General features: G+C 42.2%; 2 protein-coding genes across 3 annotated transcripts; both read left to right on the top strand.

Moving 5' to 3' along the window:
- Nucleotides 1-221: 221 nt before the first annotated feature.
- On the top strand, nt 222-6,925 carry LOC117492218 (elongation of very long chain fatty acids protein 4-like). Its single transcript, XM_034142347.1, has 7 exons — nt 222-527; nt 2,267-2,358; nt 2,969-3,156; nt 3,739-3,819; nt 4,878-5,049; nt 5,173-5,300; nt 5,668-6,925. Exons 2-7 carry the CDS (start codon nt 2,292-2,294, stop codon nt 5,944-5,946), a joined length of 915 nt encoding a protein of 304 aa, XP_033998238.1. The 5' UTR covers nt 222-527; nt 2,267-2,291; the 3' UTR covers nt 5,947-6,925.
- Nucleotides 6,926-10,167: 3,242 nt separating this feature from the next.
- Nucleotides 10,168-19,037, top strand: LOC117493540 (protein SOGA3-like). Of its 2 annotated transcripts, none has more exons than XM_034144162.1 (10): nt 10,168-10,932; nt 11,568-11,792; nt 12,015-12,173; nt 12,413-12,475; nt 12,786-13,055; nt 13,139-13,501; nt 13,868-14,527; nt 14,843-14,973; nt 16,766-16,804; nt 18,838-19,037. In XM_034144162.1, the coding sequence occupies exons 1-8, from the start codon at nt 10,168-10,170 to the stop codon at nt 14,909-14,911; spliced, it is 2,574 nt and encodes an 857-aa protein (XP_034000053.1). In that variant the 3' UTR covers nt 14,912-14,973; nt 16,766-16,804; nt 18,838-19,037. The 2 variants fall into 2 exon arrangements, with proteins under 2 accessions (XP_034000053.1, XP_034000052.1); XM_034144161.1 differs by having other exon boundaries at nt 14,648-14,973; nt 18,838-18,953.
- Nucleotides 19,038-19,374: the final 337 nt, after the last annotated feature.

Here is a 19,374-nt window from a genome sequence, read left to right as displayed (position 1 = left end):
ATTTGATATTGATGTAATCCAAAAGTAACGGAAGTAATCAGATTACATTACTTTTATATTTTGATACTCAGATTAGGTTTCTGATTACATTTTTTCACTGGTACAGTAATCGTAACGTACATTTCTAAACCCTGATAGTGATACAGCAGCAGTTAAAACCGAGGAAGAACAGAAGTAAGTATCTCACACAGATCCATGAGCTCCCAAAAGGCTGCCGCACGCGCACACACACACACGAGCCTCGAGAGTGAATGCACGCATGCGCAATGCCATCTGGCTTCTCGGTGTCTGGGAGATTGCAAGAAGATGATGCGGCTGAGCGGCCGGCACGGACTGAATGCATAATTGGGCTTTCTTAGTCATATATTTTCACTTGCCTTGTCTAGTTTCTTGCCAAATTGCTGTTTCATGTCGAACTGTAACCGGAGCGGCGTAGAAACTGACTAGCAGTGACGGCAGAAGAAGAAGAAAGGAGTTGGGCATCACATTGCACCGGATGTCATTACACGCTCTTAAATATCGAGGACGTAAGTAGCGTTTTTAACCTTTTTTCTATGTTCTGCGTTGTGTTTATTAGGTTTCAGTCATGCCAAATGTTACTCCTGCATTCAAAGTATAAACCGGCTAACTCCCAGTTCTTAGCGTTATTTTTGGGCTTAATTAAGAAGCCTTGCTGGAAAAGAGCCCAGCCCTTTGTCCAAGTCAAATCAATTATTTCTACGTGGGTCGATACTTTTCACAGTTTTGTACTATGTTAGCTAAATTATTCTTGCATTTATTAGCTGTCAGCACCTTTCACCCAGACACCTGTTAAGCCTAGGAAACGGATAATTAGCCTACATTTGAATTAACCTAAATATAAAACACGTGTGAGTAGTTTAAATGGCTATGGGTGAGCCAGACTATTATTAACAAAGTGAAACAATTTATAATGGCAAAATTACAATACTTTTTTTCAGTTTGAAAGTTTAATTCACTATTTTCTTCATATTTGTTCAAGTGTTTCACTCATAGCACATGCAGGCAGATAACCATCAAACAGGCTTGTGGTTCGTTGGGCATTTGTACTTAGGGTTACATCTAAGCTCGTTGATCAATTGAATTTAAGCCTCTTGAGCGGCCCGAGCGAAACCTGCTGACACATGCGCCCCTGTCTTTTTGTGTGCGCACAAACCGGGTTAACCCTCTCTATCTGATTCCCTTCCGTGGCCCACTCCAACCAAACTAAACCCTGGCTGGCTATGGCTATGTTGTTATAAACCATAAAGTGTTGAAAAAATAGTCCATTCTGCAGATTAACTCGTTCCCACCCTCCCATGTGTAGCCTTAAATACTCAGAACTCTCCTGTAAGTGAACACTCATTGGTGGGCAGTAGTCACACTGCAATTCATTATTAAAAGGTCACCTGATCTCACTCATTGGATTAATAATAGATTAATATGGAGAAGCCTGCTCTCAGCTCGAATGTGGATAACAAGTGTTTGTTGCTTAATCACAGTCAATGGGTTCCACATGTCTCTCTTAATATAGAACATATATTGCTAACTTGTATTGTGCTTGAATTGTATGTCAAACGTGTCCTGCTAGTGAGCAAGTTACATTAACTATTAGGTCCAACAGAGATGGAGAAACAGGTCAAAAAAGAAAAACGAATTACTCGGTATCCTCCACCCTATTTCCTACAATTATCTCAATATGTTGAGACTTTCCAGCAATCACAGGAATAAATGGAAAGCTCATTATAGCATCTTGGGGACGTTAATATTGCCATCCTGTTTCAAATGAAGGCAAGATAATATGTCTATTCTCATCAGTATGTTTGCAACAATGCGCAAACCTTTTCCATGCATTTATAATTGGGTGAATAAGTGTTGTAGCATATAATATACCACAGCATAATGTACCCCTATTCAAAACTCTGGTTTGTTCATGTTTTAGAGATATTATCGCAGAAGAACTCCACACGCTGAAAAGTCAGTTTGACAAGATGCTGAAAAGTGTGTCTACATATACTTGGCCTGATAAAGGTGCACATCAATAATTGCTAGCTGATCATTGCAGGGATATGTTGCAGCCATTTCCAAGAGTATTTGCAAAGAGTGACACATACTAAAATTGGATAGAGGAGCTCCTCATGCTACTAGTTACACTGATAGGAAACGTATGGCCTGTGATTTAATTTGGGTGGCTCTCACTGACGCTGGGTCTCTCCCCTCTGTCTCTCTCCCCTCTTTCTCTCTCTCTCTCTTTCTCTTCCTGCCACAGTATAATCAGGACCAACGGCAGAGCCATGGAGGCTGTAACACATTTTGTGAATGACACTGTAGAATTTTACAAATGGGGCCTTACTATATCAGGTAAGATCTTTACAATCACTCAATTCTAATTCAAACAAGATCAGTGTGGTTATTCAGGAATGTCTAGCGTTATCATTGTAAGTCTTTAGGGGACGTTTTAGTCACCAGCGTACTTTTACAGATAGGGGAATGTACAGGAAAGTACACAGAAGAAATGTGCCTTACTTAATATTACATGTATATAACTAAAAAGCAAACTTAGGCAGGTCAAAGTTGAACCAAGAAGTAGCCACAGGTAGTTTGTGCAATATTTTGATGATATCTTATGCAATAAACCTAGTATAGTAGTATGCGTGTAAATTGTAGCCATTACTCATAAGACTAGTGTCAAAAGAATGGCAAAAACTGCCAAAATTCTGATGAAGCATGTCATAAATGACCTGGATTGTAGTTAAACTTTTCATTTATCTATTCATCAGAATGCTAACGGTAATCCAAATAGATAGAAATCAAAAACTAAAGGTTGTGTGACATGGTGTAAATGTTAACTGTAGCACATTGTCTTGATACTCAACGCACTACCTACTGTATGTGTTAACAACAGCTGTTCTGTTGTTTAATCACCATACCATACCTTACATTTTCCCATAATTCAATTTTTTTCCTGCAGACAAGAGGGTGGGGAGCTGGCCAATGATGTCATCTCCCCTCCCCACTCTGGCCATCAGCTGCCTGTACTTGCTCTTCCTGTGGGCGGGGCCTAGATACATGCAGGACCGCCAGCCCTATATACTCAGGAAGACCCTCATAGTCTACAACTTCAGCATGGTGGTTCTCAACTTCTACATCGCCAAAGAGGTGAAGACACGTAGATGTATTACTCTAGTACATGTGACATAACAAGTTTTCTTGGCAATATAAAAGAATGACGTGGAAAAAGCGTGATAACATACTAAGGAGTGTTACCAAAAATTCCTGCAGAAAGACTGTGTCAATCATGCGAGTGCTGGATATATAATCTCTAGGTCTTATTGGTTTAAAAAAACGTTTAAAAAGTAACTTGATACACTATATAAAATGTTTGTTTATAGAGGGAAGATGTCTAAACTCCAAAATACATGAAAAGGCAAGCAAATACACCAAGGGCGGAGGAGTTAAGTTAAGTAGTGGGTTTATCCACTGTGATAAACCCACTACTTAACCTAAAGAAACAAGTCAATTACTTGCAGTTGAACCGCCTTGAAGTGCCTTCAAATGGTCGAATAGTGAGTCTTATATATGGGTGTTCTCTCACAGTAATATCTCAACCAGGCTGTTATGCATCTTGATTACTTGATCACTAGGAAAAAAAGTGTCAACAGGAAGTTCACTGCAGAAGTTGTTGATATCTTAGGAATTGTCAACCATTTTCTGAGTTTGTGGTTTGTTTCTTCCCACCAGCTCCTAATAGCATCTCGAAGGGCCGGCTACAGCTACCTCTGTCAGCCCGTCAGCTACTCCAATGATGAGAATGAAGTCAGGGTGAGCTTCCTCCAACACACACACACACTTCACCTAAGATAAAAAAGCACCAGACTTATCTCAGGAAAACGTTGACCTGAAGGAGATCAGTGCTTTTAGTTTTGTCTGGGGTTAAAGGAGCATAGGGTGTGCCCTGCTCTCAGATAGGCGGGAGTAATTGGTCTCACCACCATGACACTCCACCCAAATCTCCACCCTCAGGCCTTTGCTCTTTCATGAGGGCACCACCGCAACTTAGAGATCAGCCATGTGTACTATCTGCATGTCAGGCTGACAAAGAGTTAGATAGGAGAACACACTTTGTTTTGAGTGACAAATAGTAGAAATATACTATATAAAACAGACTTACTCTTCATGTGATATCTGAAGTATTTGGATGTTCTTTCCCTGATGGCAAAAACAAAGATTTAGTTTCCCATTTAGTTTTTTTTATACCTTGTTCACAAATATACTCATACAAACGCTTAGTGCAGTAGTTATTTTTAGTAATACTTCACTCAACTGCCCTACGTAAGTGGATTCAGGTAAGTGTTTTAGAGGTCTGATTTACTAGGACCTCAAAGCCTCACATTCACCGCAGGGCTGTATTTACTTTGCTCCTTTTTTGTTTTCCATTAGAAAAGGTTGTGGATGGTACCTGGAACCTTTTTTGGTACCATCTAAGCTGTGTTCCACGAGGTCTGAGCCTATACTAGAAGGTGGGGTTAAAACACTTCAGACCACTGATTGGTCAAAAAGAAATGTGAAGGATTTCATAGGACATCCTGCACAAACCACTAATGTTTAAATAGCCAGGCTACTGTCAATAGCAAACCATTTTTTTTTGTATTAATTCAACTCATTAATTTAGCTTTGAAGGGATTCAGTGGGTGTCCCGTTAAAAAATATGTAACATAGAGAAAACACAGCATAAGAAGCCATATTGAATACTACGCCAATGTCTTCCCACTGTATTTCGCAGTCAATCAAAGATGCTATTGTGTGCAGCGGTGTTAGAGTCAAGGATCCTCCTCATCAAGCCGCAATAATGACCTCGGTCCTGTTTTTAACGTCTTCAGATAGCGTCTGCTCTCTGGTGGTACTACATCTCCAAAGGAGTAGAATTCCTGGACACAGTGTTTTTCATCCTGAGGAAGAAGTTCACCCAGGTCAGCTTCCTCCACGTCTACCATCACTGCACCATGTTCATCCTCTGGTGGATCGGCATGAAATGGGTCCCAGGTGGACAATGTGAGTAAAGGGATCTTATGGAGTCTTCAGTTGCACTCGCATTCAGTTTGAACGCTATCAACTTTCAAATCCCCTTACCGCTGAACTCTGATACAAGTTGACGCCTATATATTTTTTCCACAGCATTTTTTGGTGCAACCATCAACTCTTCCATCCACGTCCTCATGTACGGGTACTACGGCCTGGCTGCTCTGGGACCTCATATGCAGAAGTACCTCTGGTGGAAGAAATACCTCACCATTATTCAGATCGTGAGTGTGACTTTAAAGATAACCTGTTTTGTGGGTTGGGGTCATTTCTTTGGTGGTTTTTCCTCCTTAAAAGTATTTTTATTTCAAAATATGATCTGACTGATTATACTTTTGTCAAAGCATTACAGCTAGATAACAGAAAGAACTAGAAAAGACAAATTAGATACACTGAACAATACTGATTTCTGTCCATCAATGATAGTACTGAGAAAGATATGTCCAGTGCATAATAACTAATGTCTTATATTCATCCGTGGTTATAGGAATCCTTGTTTTCCAATTACATTCTGCAGGTTGATTGTGTTTTTACCACGATGTGGGCTCTTTTGTCGCCTAATTTTGTTCATACAATTTGTCTGTTGAACAGATCCAGTTCCACGTGACCATCGGCCACGCCGGCTACTCCCTCTACACAGGCTGTCAATTCCCCGCCTGGATGCAGTGGGCTCTGATTGGCTACGCCGTAACCTTCATCATCCTCTTCGCCAACTTCTACTACCACGCGTACCGACGCAAACCCTCCTCGCAGAAGGGAGTCAAGTCCGCGGCGAACGGCACCTCTATGGTAACTAACGGTCATAGCAAAGTGGAGCAAGTGGAAGATAACGGAAAGAGGCAAAAGAAAGGACGAGCGAAAAGGGAGTAAAGAAGGAAGAGGGCGTGCCCGGCGATTTAAAGAAAGAGGACAGTTGTTGGAAGGGCCAGAGAAGGAGGGAAGAGTTAGGTAAGGAATAAACAGAAAGCTTCCTCCTCCCTGCAAATAATGTAGAAGGATGTGATTTGTGACCAACTTGGGAAGCTGAAAGCATAGAAGTGTGTGTTTGTGTCTATAAGGGGTTTCGAGAAGGAAGAGAGGGGTGATGGTTGTCTCCATAAAAGTTGTTTTTTTTAAAAGCAAGATGCTGATCACGTATGTTCCGAGCTCTTCTGTCCAACTGTGTTCTGGACCGTCATAGGACCAACATATTAAAAAAAGGAACTACAAACTCAGCATCGTTGATCTTATCAACCAAGATTCACCTCCATCTTTTGTACTCTGGATTCCAGTATTGTTTTAACTGAAAGCTTAAATAGTCTTTAATATGCTTATTTATTTTCTAGTGCTCTAAAAGAGTTTTAATTAATTTAATTATTACCAACAAGAGAACATGCAGATGTTTATACCAAAGGGTTTTTCTCTGGGTTCGTGGGGAGATATTTGTTTACGAATACTTAGAGTTGAACAAAGTTAGGAGACATTCTCATAACTGCCATCTATTGTATTTAACTTTACAATTATCTACACCATCCACCAATCATATATGTCACAGACTTTCTCTGCTGTCTCAAGCTGATACAACTGTATGACATGATATTTACATTTTATTTCATGTTCATTGTGATTAAAACCTGGTTTAAAATACTTTGGGACAGTGGGATTGGTAGTTTCTTTGAGTATTTATGCAAATGTATGGGTATCTTTGTTATAATATTTGTATGTGGGTCCTCATCATTTATTTCTGTTTGCTGTGCGATGTAGCCGAGGTGCAAGAATAAGACATTTGAAATTCAGCTCAAAATCGTCTCACTGCCATGTTGGACTGAAGGGAAACTCCTCCTGAAAAGAGCTTTTTTTTTTTTTTTTTTTTAAAGAAAACAAATGGTAACTTCATTGTCTTATTAAGAATGAAGGCAACACAGCTTCTGGCTGCACATATAACTGAAATAAAGACAATGTCAGCACCCACTAGTTTACGTTTGTGTTTCTTTGTGTTAGTTTAAGTATGTTGTAAATCAGTTACTTTTAGGAAGTCAACGTATAGGATCAAGTTGTCACCCATTAAGGAACCTAATCTGGAGCCGAAAGCCCTCCCATCCTCCCTCTTACCATCTCTCACCTCATTCCTCTACTTCCTTCCTCCCAGGAACTCTTCTAGGTGTGTGTGAGAGGCAGAGGTAGGTGGCCTGTCCAGACAGATCTGCCCTAATCTTTGGGGGTAAATTGGCTTTAGCTCCAAAAGAGCTTATTTCCACGTCACTCCTTGAGTTACCATTTAAATCAGGTCACTGGGAGGGAAGCCTTTGCTAATCTGCCACCAGGTTGCTCCTGCGACTCTCAAACTGTATGGATTAGTTAACATTTAGCTTTGATACCGAGTCGATCTATTGAGCAAATGATTATACAATACTTCTGTGTGACAAGGGGCAGAGCAAAAAGAGGTGCATAATTGAACTAAGTGTGTTTTTTCCTACAAACAACCAAGTGCTTTGCTGTGAGTTTAATATCAGGGTTAATTTAAAGTGGACCTATCATGCTATATTTTAATAATATATTGTAGGGCCATACCTATATAAGGTATATTTATACGCTTTTTCAAAATACCAAACAGATCATGCATTTTAGCCATGCCTCATTTTGCTAACGGCAGCTGACCACGCCCCCCTGCAAAGGAGGGGCCCGAATTACGAGCGTCGTGTTACCATGCTGTTACCATGCCACGGCAACCTCTCATTCCCCTGATAGGTCAGCTCCTCCGTCCTGACGTCAGAGAAATGTTCAAATCTGGATCAGTCTGTATCAGATCCGTTGCAGCCCAGTTTTTAGAGATTTGGGTATGGAGGAAAAGAGAGAGGGTTGTGTTTTCTGACACCGGGGACACATATTCATGTATAAAAGACGTACAAAAGTGCATTTTGCATGATAGGTCCCCTTTAAGGAATTTCAGCAGATTCTTCAAACACACTGTATCCATTTCTTGAATACCCTGTGACAAACACACTATATCCCTTTGCTCTTTCACCGCATTCTGGATCCAGTAATGGCATCTATTAAATTATTCTTCCACTATCTTTTTCCTGTGCTCCAAAAAAAATTCAAATCACAACCATTCTGTTATTCTTGATACCACTGAGGGTTTTTTTGTAAGCCACTTTTTCCACATCCTTCAAACTACTCTACAGAAGGCTACATGCACTACTTAGCAGCCTTCCTTCTTATCCTAGTACACCACCATCTGTCTCTTTGAACCCATGGCATCAGGGTGGAGGTGGAAAACCCAAGGTGCAAGGGTGTAGACGTGAATGATAAACTGGATGAGGAGTACATGTCCTCCCGGGGACACGGAGGGATCTAAGCCAGGGACTAAGAGGATTGCAGAAGAGCCAAGGCTTTAGTACAGGTCACTATAACCAGCATCTCTTCTGCTAAAGGGGCATGCACACAGACACCAAGGTGAATTACAAAGCTTTGGCAACTCTCTTAAGAAACCTTTTAAAGTGTGAAACACATTGCTAGTTCCAAACATTTTTACTTTGTCCATGCCTTGGAAAATGTGCAGCAAATAGACATCTCTTCTGAAGAGCATACTGACCCATTCTGAGAGAGCGAGTCTGTTAGAGGGTGAAGGGTCAGATTGTCAGGGGTTAAATCTCTGCAAACCTGGCCCGTCACTTACTCATCTCATTAGCAATTATATGACTAAGGCGCTCATTCTATCCGAGCAGAGTGGAAACAGTCAGCGTTTTACTGGCTCTCCGTCTGCGCCCGACTCTGTTTTGTCTGTGGAGAGCACCCTCTGCTGGGACTGGATTTAGTTACAGTACATGTTGTGATTAATGACCAAAGTGGGTGAGGCATATTTTATGTACATGCTGGGAATCTTTAATACATTAAACTCAGTATTGTCAAGCAAGAAACAAATGTATTGTAAAACATGAAATTAATGTGACATTTCTGCATTAAAATGTCTAAAAACGACTGTTTTGCATATTTTTGTTAAGTTATGTTAATATTAAACTAGCCCAAATGGTTCAAATAATTGTAAACCTATGTGACATTTTCTCAGACATAAGGATGGCACCTTTAAAACTACAGGTGCAGGTCTCCCTTGAAAAAGAGATCTATGATCTCAATGGGACCAATCTGGTTAAATAAAGGTTTGAAATGAAATGACAGAGGATATTACAACTTTTTTTACAGGGATCAAATAGGTGGACCCTTTACTAGATGTTATAATGCAGGAGAACATATACTGTGTATATATATATACTGTACTGTATATGCAACGCACCTAGACTGATCCCTATTGATCTGTTTAAAGTTTCATGAACCTCATTTTGGAGTATTGTGATTTGGGTTTGTGCCTTATTGACATTATCTTACACTTTTTTGTTGCTCTCTTCCCATTTTGATCTTATCAAGTTGCACATTAGTTAATAATTGATTTATTGCACTCCAGCCCTGCCTTCATTTAAAAGTATTAACTTATGTTATAATACATTTAAGTGAATATTCCTCTCTTGTAAATGTTTGTTGTAAAAGGATATAACCTCTACTTATTTAATGTTTATCCTTACACTGTAAAGCATTTGCCACCTGCTTTAGAAATACTGTTCTTATTTAGCAATGGAAATTGAACTTTTTAGAAAGAGATACAGATGTGGGGGTGGCTGTTTACTTCCTGGTTTGACGTACATCCTCACGTCAGTTGTCCGGTGCCCCTGCAGTGCCTGGTGGTGCCCTGTGTCAGCGACTCTGCTTAATACTCTGCGGTAAGAATGCACCCATTGGAGCTCTGTGAGATGCATAAGAGACTTTTAAAAAGAATATTTTTTTCAAGTGTCGTTGAATGGATGTTGTTGCAAAATATAAAGTCCATAAGTTCTGGAGTAAACAAGTAGACCCTAAAGTTATGGGTCATAATAAGTGAAGTGTGCGCAATCGCAGAAAAGCTCTGGTGGCATTCTCCTCTACTTTAACTCTCTAGTATAAATATTACAATTGGGTTACCTTATGTAATTGAACAAGTTTGGAGCTGCTGTGCTATTTAACTTCATGATAAACAACTACAAACCATCGCCCATGTTTGGAGTTTGAGTGCAGCAGAAAATGAAGTCTGCCGCCGGCGGCGCTGCAGCTGCTCCATCACCGTCATCATCAGACAATAGCGCAAGGAGGAGGAGGGGGCGGAGGCAGCACCGGGATCCCTCGCCGGCTACAGCCCAGGAAGGGGCAACCAAGCGAGCTCGGAGACACCCAGCCAGGCCCGGATCTCCTCTTCCCGCTGGAAGTAGCAGAAACACCGGGGCGAGGGAGAGTTTGAGGTCCGCTGACGGAAGGGAGAGGGAGCCAGAGAGGCGCGGCGGAGCAGCTGTTCACCCGGATGGTGCTGAAGCTGATGTAGTCAGAGCAAACAGGGCGGATGCTGTCGGGGAAGCTCCGACAGATTCATCAGCATCGGCCCGTCGCTCTGTTTTACCCCTGCCCTGCCTCAAAGGTGATTCCTCCCGGCCTTTGTTGCCCAGCAGAGGCTCGTTTTCCTTCCCCGCGGTGGTGAGAGAGGGGACACCCGGAGAGGAAGGCGGCAGGAGCCGGGAGAGAAGCGGCGCGTCTGCGGGCTGCGGCCTCGCCTCGTTGGGTCTGTGGAGAGGAGGATGCTTGCAGGCTGAACTCATCCAGTTCCATCTGCAGAAGAGACTAAGAAGAAGCGGGGCGAAGATGCAAACCAAGACCGAGAACATGGGGCCAGAGGAGGCCGCAGAGGGAGAGCCGGGGCCGGCTGCAGAGGAGACAGAGGCGGGGTCCGTGACACAGCAGGACCAGGCCTTGGAGGACGAGGTGGAGAGGCTGCTTGACGAAAATGATGATCTTAAGGTTGGTAACATGCTATTTTTATGCAGACTGATGTTTCGTCATCATCTAGGGAGGATTTAGACAAACAATACAATGTATCACCTCCCCAGAATCCATTGCAACACAGTCGACATTTGTTTTTTTCATATTAGGGTGACAGATAAACCATGTTTAGGCCTATTTGGAGTCTGTGGCCCTGTTAACCCTGGGGCCAACCACTCTGGACTAAATATTGTGTTTGCAGTGTTCTAAATGAGTAAACATCAATTGATTTGTCTGTTCAACATCCTATATGTATTCACAGAACATAAAGCTAAGACCTAAGTTGGAAAAACACAGACTACTAATGAGTAATTGGTTATTGATCCCATCTGTATCGATCAGATAGGATCAATGATATGTTGTGTCAAAATGAGCGACAAAGGGAGTGAAAGGCCATGATTTGCATGTGCCATGTTGGCATAGAAAACCCAAATGAAGCAAAATCCCGCCTAGTCTTTTTGCACAAAGTAAATTCAAACTATATTTTTATGAAGTCCAAAAAAATCCAATACAAACTCAGGGAAGTCAAAAGTCAACAGAAAACAGTAGAGTTTAGTCTTCATTTAAAATAATCTAACAACTATGACACGTTATCTTTATAATGCACCTGCCAGTGTGAAATTGAGGAAATGAGGGCCGAGATGGACGAGATGCGAGACACATTCTACGAGGAGGACACGTGTCAGCTGCAGGAGATGAGACGTGAGCTGGAGAGGGCCAATAAAAACTGCCGGATCCTGCAGTACCGTCTGAGGAAGGCGGAAAGGAAGAAGCTGCGCTACGCTCAGACGGGAGAGATCGACGAGGAGCTGCTCAGGAGTCTGGAGCAGGACCTGAAGGTGCGAGAGGGGAGGGGAAGGTGCTAGACCCCCTGTGTGTCTGTCTGGGAGCAGGATGTGTTTGCAAGCTGTTAATGTAGTCACAAGCACAGGTGAAAACACCCCAATGTGGGTCAACTTAAATGTAAACATAATCAAAAGTGAAGATCAAACATGAATATCACTGGAAATGAGTGTGCATATTTATATTATTGATGTCCTCACATTCATTTAACCATAAAGGTAGCGAAGGATGTGTCTGTGAGGCTGCACCATGAGCTGGAAAAGGTGGAGGAGAAACGCACAAAGACCGAGGATGAGAATGAGAAACTGAGACAGAAACTCATAGAGGTGGAAGTGACCAAACAAGCCCTGCAGAATGAACTGGACAAAACCAAAGAGGCAAGTAAACCCTGGCCGACACTAAACCACGTCACGTGACATTAATGAGCACAAAATAACTCAATTTTGTGTTCTGCTTAAGCTATCATCACAAATGCTGTGGACGTTTTGGTATAGTGCACTTTAGGATGTAAATGCTTTGTTTTATATTACAAGTAGAGTGTCAGAGTGTAAATGGGATAAATACACACAAAGAAAACAAAACCAAATATTTCTGTATTCTGTCTCAACATTCTCAGAAGAGAAGAGGAAGCAAGGACATCCAGAAGACTGACAGGAAACCATCACAAACTCCTACCGAGGTGAGGTTTTCACAATAATCCATATTCTTGCCTCATGTTTCCCTAAGGAGCATCTGCTATCCTCTTTGCATAATCTGTTTTCCTTTGGCCCCCTTGTTGCATATTTGTGAGAGGGTGACATCAAGGCTTTAATTACATGCTCACATTATGTTCTCACTGTTTTGCTTTTCAAGCTCTGTGGCCACAACCGGCCAAAGCAAATGCTCCCATCATTTGAAATTAATGTATATTCAAATGAAAGCTGAGAGTTTGCAGAGATCCAGAAATTACACACTTTAGTATTTACAGTCTGTGCTATCTCCATCTCCAGGAGGTCAATGAGGACCTTAAGTGCCAGCTAGCTTTTATCAAAGAAGAAGCAGTGCTTATGAGGAAGAAAACCGCCAAGATTGACAAAGAGAAGGACCGTCTAGAGCAAGAGCTGCAGAGGTACCGCTCCTTCTATGGCGAACTGGACAGCACCCATCATAAAGGAGAGGCTGGGGGTCCGCCCACCACCCGTGAGTCAGAGCTCAAGTTACGGCTACGCCTGGTGGAGGAGGAGGCCAACATTCTGGGGAGGAAAATAGTGGAGTTGGAGGTAAGAGCAGACAATGCTACATGGGTCTATAAAAGGGAGTGGTGAATGGTAATCATGTGAGATTTGATCCATCTACCCCACAGGTTGAAAACCGTGGGCTGAGGGCCGAGCTCGACGACATCCGTGGGGAAGGAGAGGGCGCAGGAAGCTCTGAGGGCGGAGCGATGGGTGGGTCTGGCTCAGGGCGAGGCCTTGGAGATGACCTGACGGAGCTCCGACAGCAGCTGCAGCTGGTGGAGGACGAGGCAGAGCTGCTGAGGAGGAACCTGGCCGATGTTGAAGATCAAAACAAGAGAGTGACCACTGAGCTGAACAAGTTACGGTTCAAAGCCGGAACCCATGAGGGAGGCAGCAGGCACGGGGGAGGCCTCGATGGAGCAAAGGCGGAAGCCCTGCAGGAGGAGTTAAAGGCAGCAAGGCTACAGATTAATGACCTAAGTGGCAAGGTATTGCAAGTTGATGGATAATATTGACAAATATTAGGTTAATATTTATTTTTTCTGAAATTCTTTACTTTAGTCCTAAAATAAAAAGTAGGATATGTTGTTAAGCCTTATTTCTAATCTCATTGTGTCTTATTTTGTAGGAATGTTGTCAAAGCTAGTTTACAGTCATGCTAGCAGCTAAATTCAGCTAAATGCTAATGGTAGCATGGAGCATGGTAACACTGACAATGCTAAAATGGTGCTTTATATATTGTAGTTTATACTTATTACATGTTGATATTTTAGTAAATTACCATGACTATGCTGGCATCTCTGCTGTTTTGAGTACAAAATCTCATTCTCATCACCTCTCTGTTGTTTTTTCAGGTGATGCAGTTGCAGTACGAGAACCGTGTGCTCCTATCTAACATGCAACGCTATGACTTGGCCTCCCACCTCTCCCTGCGGCCCAGCCCGCGGGACAGCGACGCAGAGAGCGATGCGGGCGGAGCCACAAGTGGTCGCCGTGAGAGCGATGAGGACTCCTCCTCGCGCCTCGTCCCACCCCACCGCAAACGCGAGGGCCCTGTAGGTGGGGAGAGTGACCCAGACGAGGTCAGAAACACTAACGGAAGCAGCCGCTGCCTGACGCCCACAAGGGGCCTCTACACCCCCACCGGGCCTGAGGGTGCCGCCTCCTCCCCCTTGGCCCGCTTCCTGCCTGTTGGCCGGTGCAGCCTGCTCGAAAGGCAACACATGACTGACATCCGCATGGAGGCTGAGAGGCTTGTTCGGACCATTGACCGGCTCATCGCTGATACGGCCACGATCATCTCAGAGGCGAGGGTATTTGTGACAAACGGTGACCTGATGTTCAGGAGAGGAGGGGAGGAGGGCGGAGAGGAAGATGGCAGCCGGATCAGGGAACACGAGCTTCTGTATCGTATTAACGCCCAGATGAAAGCCTTCCGGAAAGAACTGCAGACGTTTATAGACAGACTGGAAGTGCCTCGACCCGAGGGCAGGGAGACAGAGGAACCACTGTCGGTGAGACAAATGTTAAAAAATGTTCATACGGTGCATATAAAATATCTCAAAGAGTTTAATGCTGATTCTGTTTCTTCCCTTCTCCACTTAATCCGACCTCCTGGTTTGTCCTCCGCCCAGATGTTCCAGCCTATAATTTTGCTCATCCTCATACTTGTGTTATTCTCGTCCCTCTCTTACGCCACCATCTTTAAACTAGTCTTTCTTTTTACTCTTTTCTTTGTTCTGTGATGTACGCCTCCCTTAATTCACATCATTCCTTGTTTGTTTTTGCTCTGTTGTTTTCCATTCCTCCCCACATTCTTTGTTGCCAAGGTAACCAAAAGCACAGAAAAAGCTCAGCACTTGCCGAGGCTGCAACCACATTCAAGAAAGTGCGGCTAGATTCAACACCGCAGTCTATATTATTCATTACACATCACTGTCCACGTCTATCCCTAAAGAAGGTGAGTTACAATGTGTCACTGAACAACCCAGTCTCACAGCATTTCGTGTTATAGTCACGACCTTTAATCTATTGATTCGTGTTCACCAACAAGATTTTCCCCTTTTTTTCGTGTCACACAGAACGATTTTAAAAGCAATGTATTTCTATTGGTAGTGTGTTTTGTGCCTGCAACACGTCTTTTTGTCCGGTCGGGTCTTGGAAGACCGGAAGCTGTGTGGAATCTCTTGTATAATATTTAGTATTATATTTTGGTTCACACTAGAAATATTTTATATTTAATTTTTCACTATTTATAATTTTTGAAATATCTTTTACATTTTGAAAAAAAACGTTTTCCCATAGGATTCCATAGAAAATGCATGCGGGTCAGTTTTGACACACTTATGGAAGCTTGGGGTAGTAATACAAAAACTACAATTTCTTAAAATGTAAATTAAAAATGTGAATGGCATGATATCCAAAACATGTTTTTTGAGGAATAGCTGGAATATGAAATGATACATTTTTTTAAATTACAAAGGTACTTCAAGAAAACCACCTCACCGGGTCCAAAAAGACCCACTTATGGAAGCTTGGGGTAGTAATACAAAAACTACAATTTCTTAAAATGTATAAAATGTAAATTTAAAATTAGAATGGCATGATATCCAAAACATGTTTTTTGAGGAATAGCTGGAATATGAAATGATAAAAAAATGTAATTACAAAGATACTTCAAGAAAACCACCTCACCGGGTCAAAAAAGACCCACTTATGCATCTAAGGGTTAATTAAAGGTGCAATTGACAACAATAAAAACATTCAGCCACTAGATGGCACACTACCCCTCCCCCCTTTTATCGAGTCACAAGAAAGTGATGCCAGTTTGATGCACAACCTGCATTTTTCATTGACAGTTTTTGTGTACGGCCAAACAAATTTAAAACCCTGTTTTTCTTCACCAACTAGCAAATACTATGACTCTTGATCACTACGTGATACCAACGTCGTTATACTATTGTCTCACAAGCCCGGTTAGCGAAAGGCAGTGGCGGCAAAAATCTTTTCAGTATCTTTCACAGAAATAGAAATCAATAAACCTTACAAAAATTACAACATTAGAACAATGAGCACTTAACTTCAAGAGAGACGAGTTATAGGTGTTGGTAAAAAAAAAATAGATTCTCTCAGCAATGCTAACTCGAGAGATAAAACAAAGAAGGCGGGCTACGATAGCACTTGTGGCTGTTGACATTTAGTTTGTCTTGTAAAATCCATAAAAGAGCAGCCTTATAGATTAAATAATTATCTAACACTACCTGGTAGAGAGGTTAGGAGAGTGTTGTTTAAAATGTTGTTAGGCTCAGGATGCTTATGTAATATCCTTTTCTATCTTAAGTTGGGATAGGAACATTAACATAGGAATCGTACATTTTAATTTTAGGTCCTAATCGTGATTACCATGGTAACCAGACAGTTAAAATAGGGTTGGCAAGTTGAGAGCAATAATGACATCTCAACCATAAATTGGAGCATAAGAATTCACAAAAAAGCAGGAAAAGAAAAACTGGATGAGGACCCCCACCGTCCCCCCCTTGATATTAACCCCACCCAAAATGTTGTGACAAACCTTTGCCTTACATAATGTGGTATAGCATTGCTTACATCGAGGTTTAAAGGTCGCAAGGCTCTAAGGGAGGAAGTATTAATCAACTTTCCATGCCACTATATGTCCTGGTTTAACCTTGTTTCTAAATATATTTGATCTTGTAGCATGTTATGACAGCAGTCACCTCTTCCTTGTTTTTCAGAATGACACTTGATGCACCACCCCCTGTTGTTGCCTCAAGGTAAAGTAAGGAGAAAGTTTGTTTTTACCCCCTCTCCTTGACTCCTGGGGGATTTGTCATAGGGAACACAACAGGTGGAGGAATAATGGCAATGATCCCGTGGCTTTAAACTGGAAGGAATTCTGATGATAACGTCAAGTGCCAAATGTTAGATCTTGTCCAAGGGGACAAGTCAAAGATCCCAGTGGGACCCCCAATTAGAGGCAGGCATTAGTAATTGATGGTGTGTCAGCAGCAACTGTTTTGGACGAGTCAAAAACAAGGTCTCAGCTACAGGTTACTCCAGGACATGTCATGACATTTTACACATTTTGCGCTTTTGAAAGATAGATGTGTAAGAAAAATATTTCATAACATTAAAATGCCGTGGCCTCCTGAAGTTTAGTTCTTAAAAAGGAATGAAATGTTGCCTAACATGCCAGGAACGCACCTTGCCGTTTCCTCTTCGTGACTAACTTCAATAAAGATATTATTGACAGTGTGACACATTATTACTAACCTTGTCACACACACTCTATTGGCATCTCTTTGAAAATGATTTGCAGTGGTGCATGGTCACAAGGCAAAATCTGCCCTAGCATCCTAAAGGAGAGTAGCAACAGAGAAGCCCATTGGCCGAGAGATCGCAGCAGCTGAAATAGCTATGTAAACACTTTCCCTCTCTCCGTGAGCCCCAGTAATTATAGCCAGGATGCTGGTGACGACAGTTGTCCCATCGAGACTTCAAATGGGGGAATAAATTTGACATTATGATATTTGATACCGGCTCCAATGGCGCGCCCACGTAAACAGTAAGGCGCGGTATAAAGGCTGGGGACCCCGGCTGGAACAGAAATTGTTTACCCTTTAGCTCAGCGATCAGGACTTAACACCGAGGCGTGACTAGGAGAATCAGGGCCCTTTAAATCCAGTCCAAGGGGTTATACGTAATACAGAGGTGGAAACAAGCGAGGGAAGCACCGGAGAGAGGAGACTTCACGTTTAGGCGCTGTGTTGGAGAGTCCGGAGCGCAAAGCGCGCGGGAGGTAGAGCAGACTGAGGATTTATACTGGAGCATTGAACACGCTTATGTTGAGCAAGGTAAGAACAGCTGTTTATAATGAGGCGGAAGTGTAGCTTTAATGCTAATTCATCGGATTTATGGGGATCATTTCGAATTAATGGTACATAAACTGAAAGTATACAAATTGAGACTGCATGCATGGCAAAGCCTGATGTTGAGTCTACTGTTGTCTTTTTTCAGATTACTTACACTTTTTTTTCAATATCTATTCCATATACCATGTTGAATTTTCTCATCGCACTAGTAGCCTACTGTACTTTTATCTGTCCCCCTCCCATGCGCACAGGCCACGCCGTAGGTTTACTATGCATAGTTACACGATTATGAATATCTCTCCTGTTGCATCACAAGTGGGAGGGAAGTGGCTGGTACATTCGGGCACCTTCATTAGGATACTTGTCATACTTTAATGATGGCAACAACATCAACAAAGCCAGGGGCTGCACAATAATAGTTAGTCCTCGCTTTGGGATCATGATGGCATCAATATATTTTGACCAGACCACATTGACAGTGTTTAAAAGTACATCTGAGGGGCAACTTTAGAGATTAAGTTATATTTTTCTCTCCATGTTGGGAGACATACAGAGTCAGGCTGGAGGTCAAAGTGGACAAAAGCTGTCATGACATACTTACACGACTATGCATTTTTTTAAGAATGCAAAAGAAGAAGTTGGTGATGTCTGACCTTTGTTAGGCCAGAAATTGACCAAAAAGCCCTTTAACTACAGGCAATTAAAAAAAAGGGGGCAATTATGTTTCACTTGATTAATTGGAACCTCAATCAGGTGTTATTGGCACTGGTGCAGTATGCTTTATGCTGCCTTGTGTTGAAGACATTGAAAAAACAGCATTGTGAATGGTTGTCGAAATGTTCACTTGTTTAAAGCAAAATAATTTGCACCAAAAATGTGTATTTCATAAAATATACTAACAGTCCTTTCCCCCCACCATGTGTTTTTCTCTACAGTGTTTCCTGGCCATTGATCCCTGAAAACCTAGGGTAACATCTGACAGTAAAGTGAAACAGGAGAAAGGGGAAATTGGCATTTAAAGGGGCCTCTGGGTATTGACCGGCCTGCGTCATGGCAGCCATTGATCTGGAGCGTGGGCTGGAGCACAGTGGCAGGGGCTGGGGGCAGGAGAGGCCGGAAGTGATGGACAACTTCGATTCAGAGATGCAAGAGTGGGAGGACCAGCTTCAAGACATCCAGCAACAAATCGAAGAGGTAAGATTTTGTTAAAGAAAATTAAGTCTCAATTAAGTCTCATTCTTCAACTGGACAAGTTGCATTTAAGAAAATGGATTATTCCATGCTGCTCTTCGCACTAAAAAAACACATTGTATCTAAACATGACACATACAGCGGGTCTATGCAGTGTGAATCTAATGTGAAGGACAGTTGGGGTCAGTGATTCTGCATAATACTATACCTAGGAATGTAAATATATAGAGGTAAAATTCACCAGCTTCACTAGTGTTCAAGGTATTTCTGTTTTCTGGCGG

This window comes from Trematomus bernacchii, unplaced genomic scaffold, assembly GCF_902827165.1.
Source record: "Trematomus bernacchii unplaced genomic scaffold, fTreBer1.1, whole genome shotgun sequence".
Classification (NCBI taxonomy): Eukaryota; Metazoa; Chordata; class Actinopteri; order Perciformes; family Nototheniidae; genus Trematomus; species Trematomus bernacchii.
This window is presented reverse-complemented; position numbering and strand designations above follow the sequence as displayed.

Bases quoted from the DNA above. Each gene is read 5' to 3' on its own strand.
- LOC117492218 (XM_034142347.1), top strand. From the start codon at position 2,292: ATGGAGGCTGTAACACATTTTGTGAATGACACTGTAGAATTTTACAAA. The intron at 2,359-2,968 runs GTAAGATCTTTA...TTTTTCCTGCAG, and splicing joins ATGGGGCCTTACTATATCAG to ACAAGAGGGTGGGGAGCTGG. The intron at 5,301-5,667 runs GTGAGTGTGACT...TCTGTTGAACAG, and splicing joins ACCTCACCATTATTCAGATC to ATCCAGTTCCACGTGACCAT.
- LOC117493540 (XM_034144161.1), top strand. From the start codon at position 10,168: ATGAAGTCTGCCGCCGGCGGCGCTGCAGCTGCTCCATCACCGTCATCA. The intron at 13,056-13,138 runs GTAAGAGCAGAC...TCTACCCCACAG, and splicing joins GGAAAATAGTGGAGTTGGAG to GTTGAAAACCGTGGGCTGAG. The intron at 14,528-14,647 runs GTGAGACAAATG...TCCTCCGCCCAG, and splicing joins AGACAGAGGAACCACTGTCG to ATGTTCCAGCCTATAATTTT.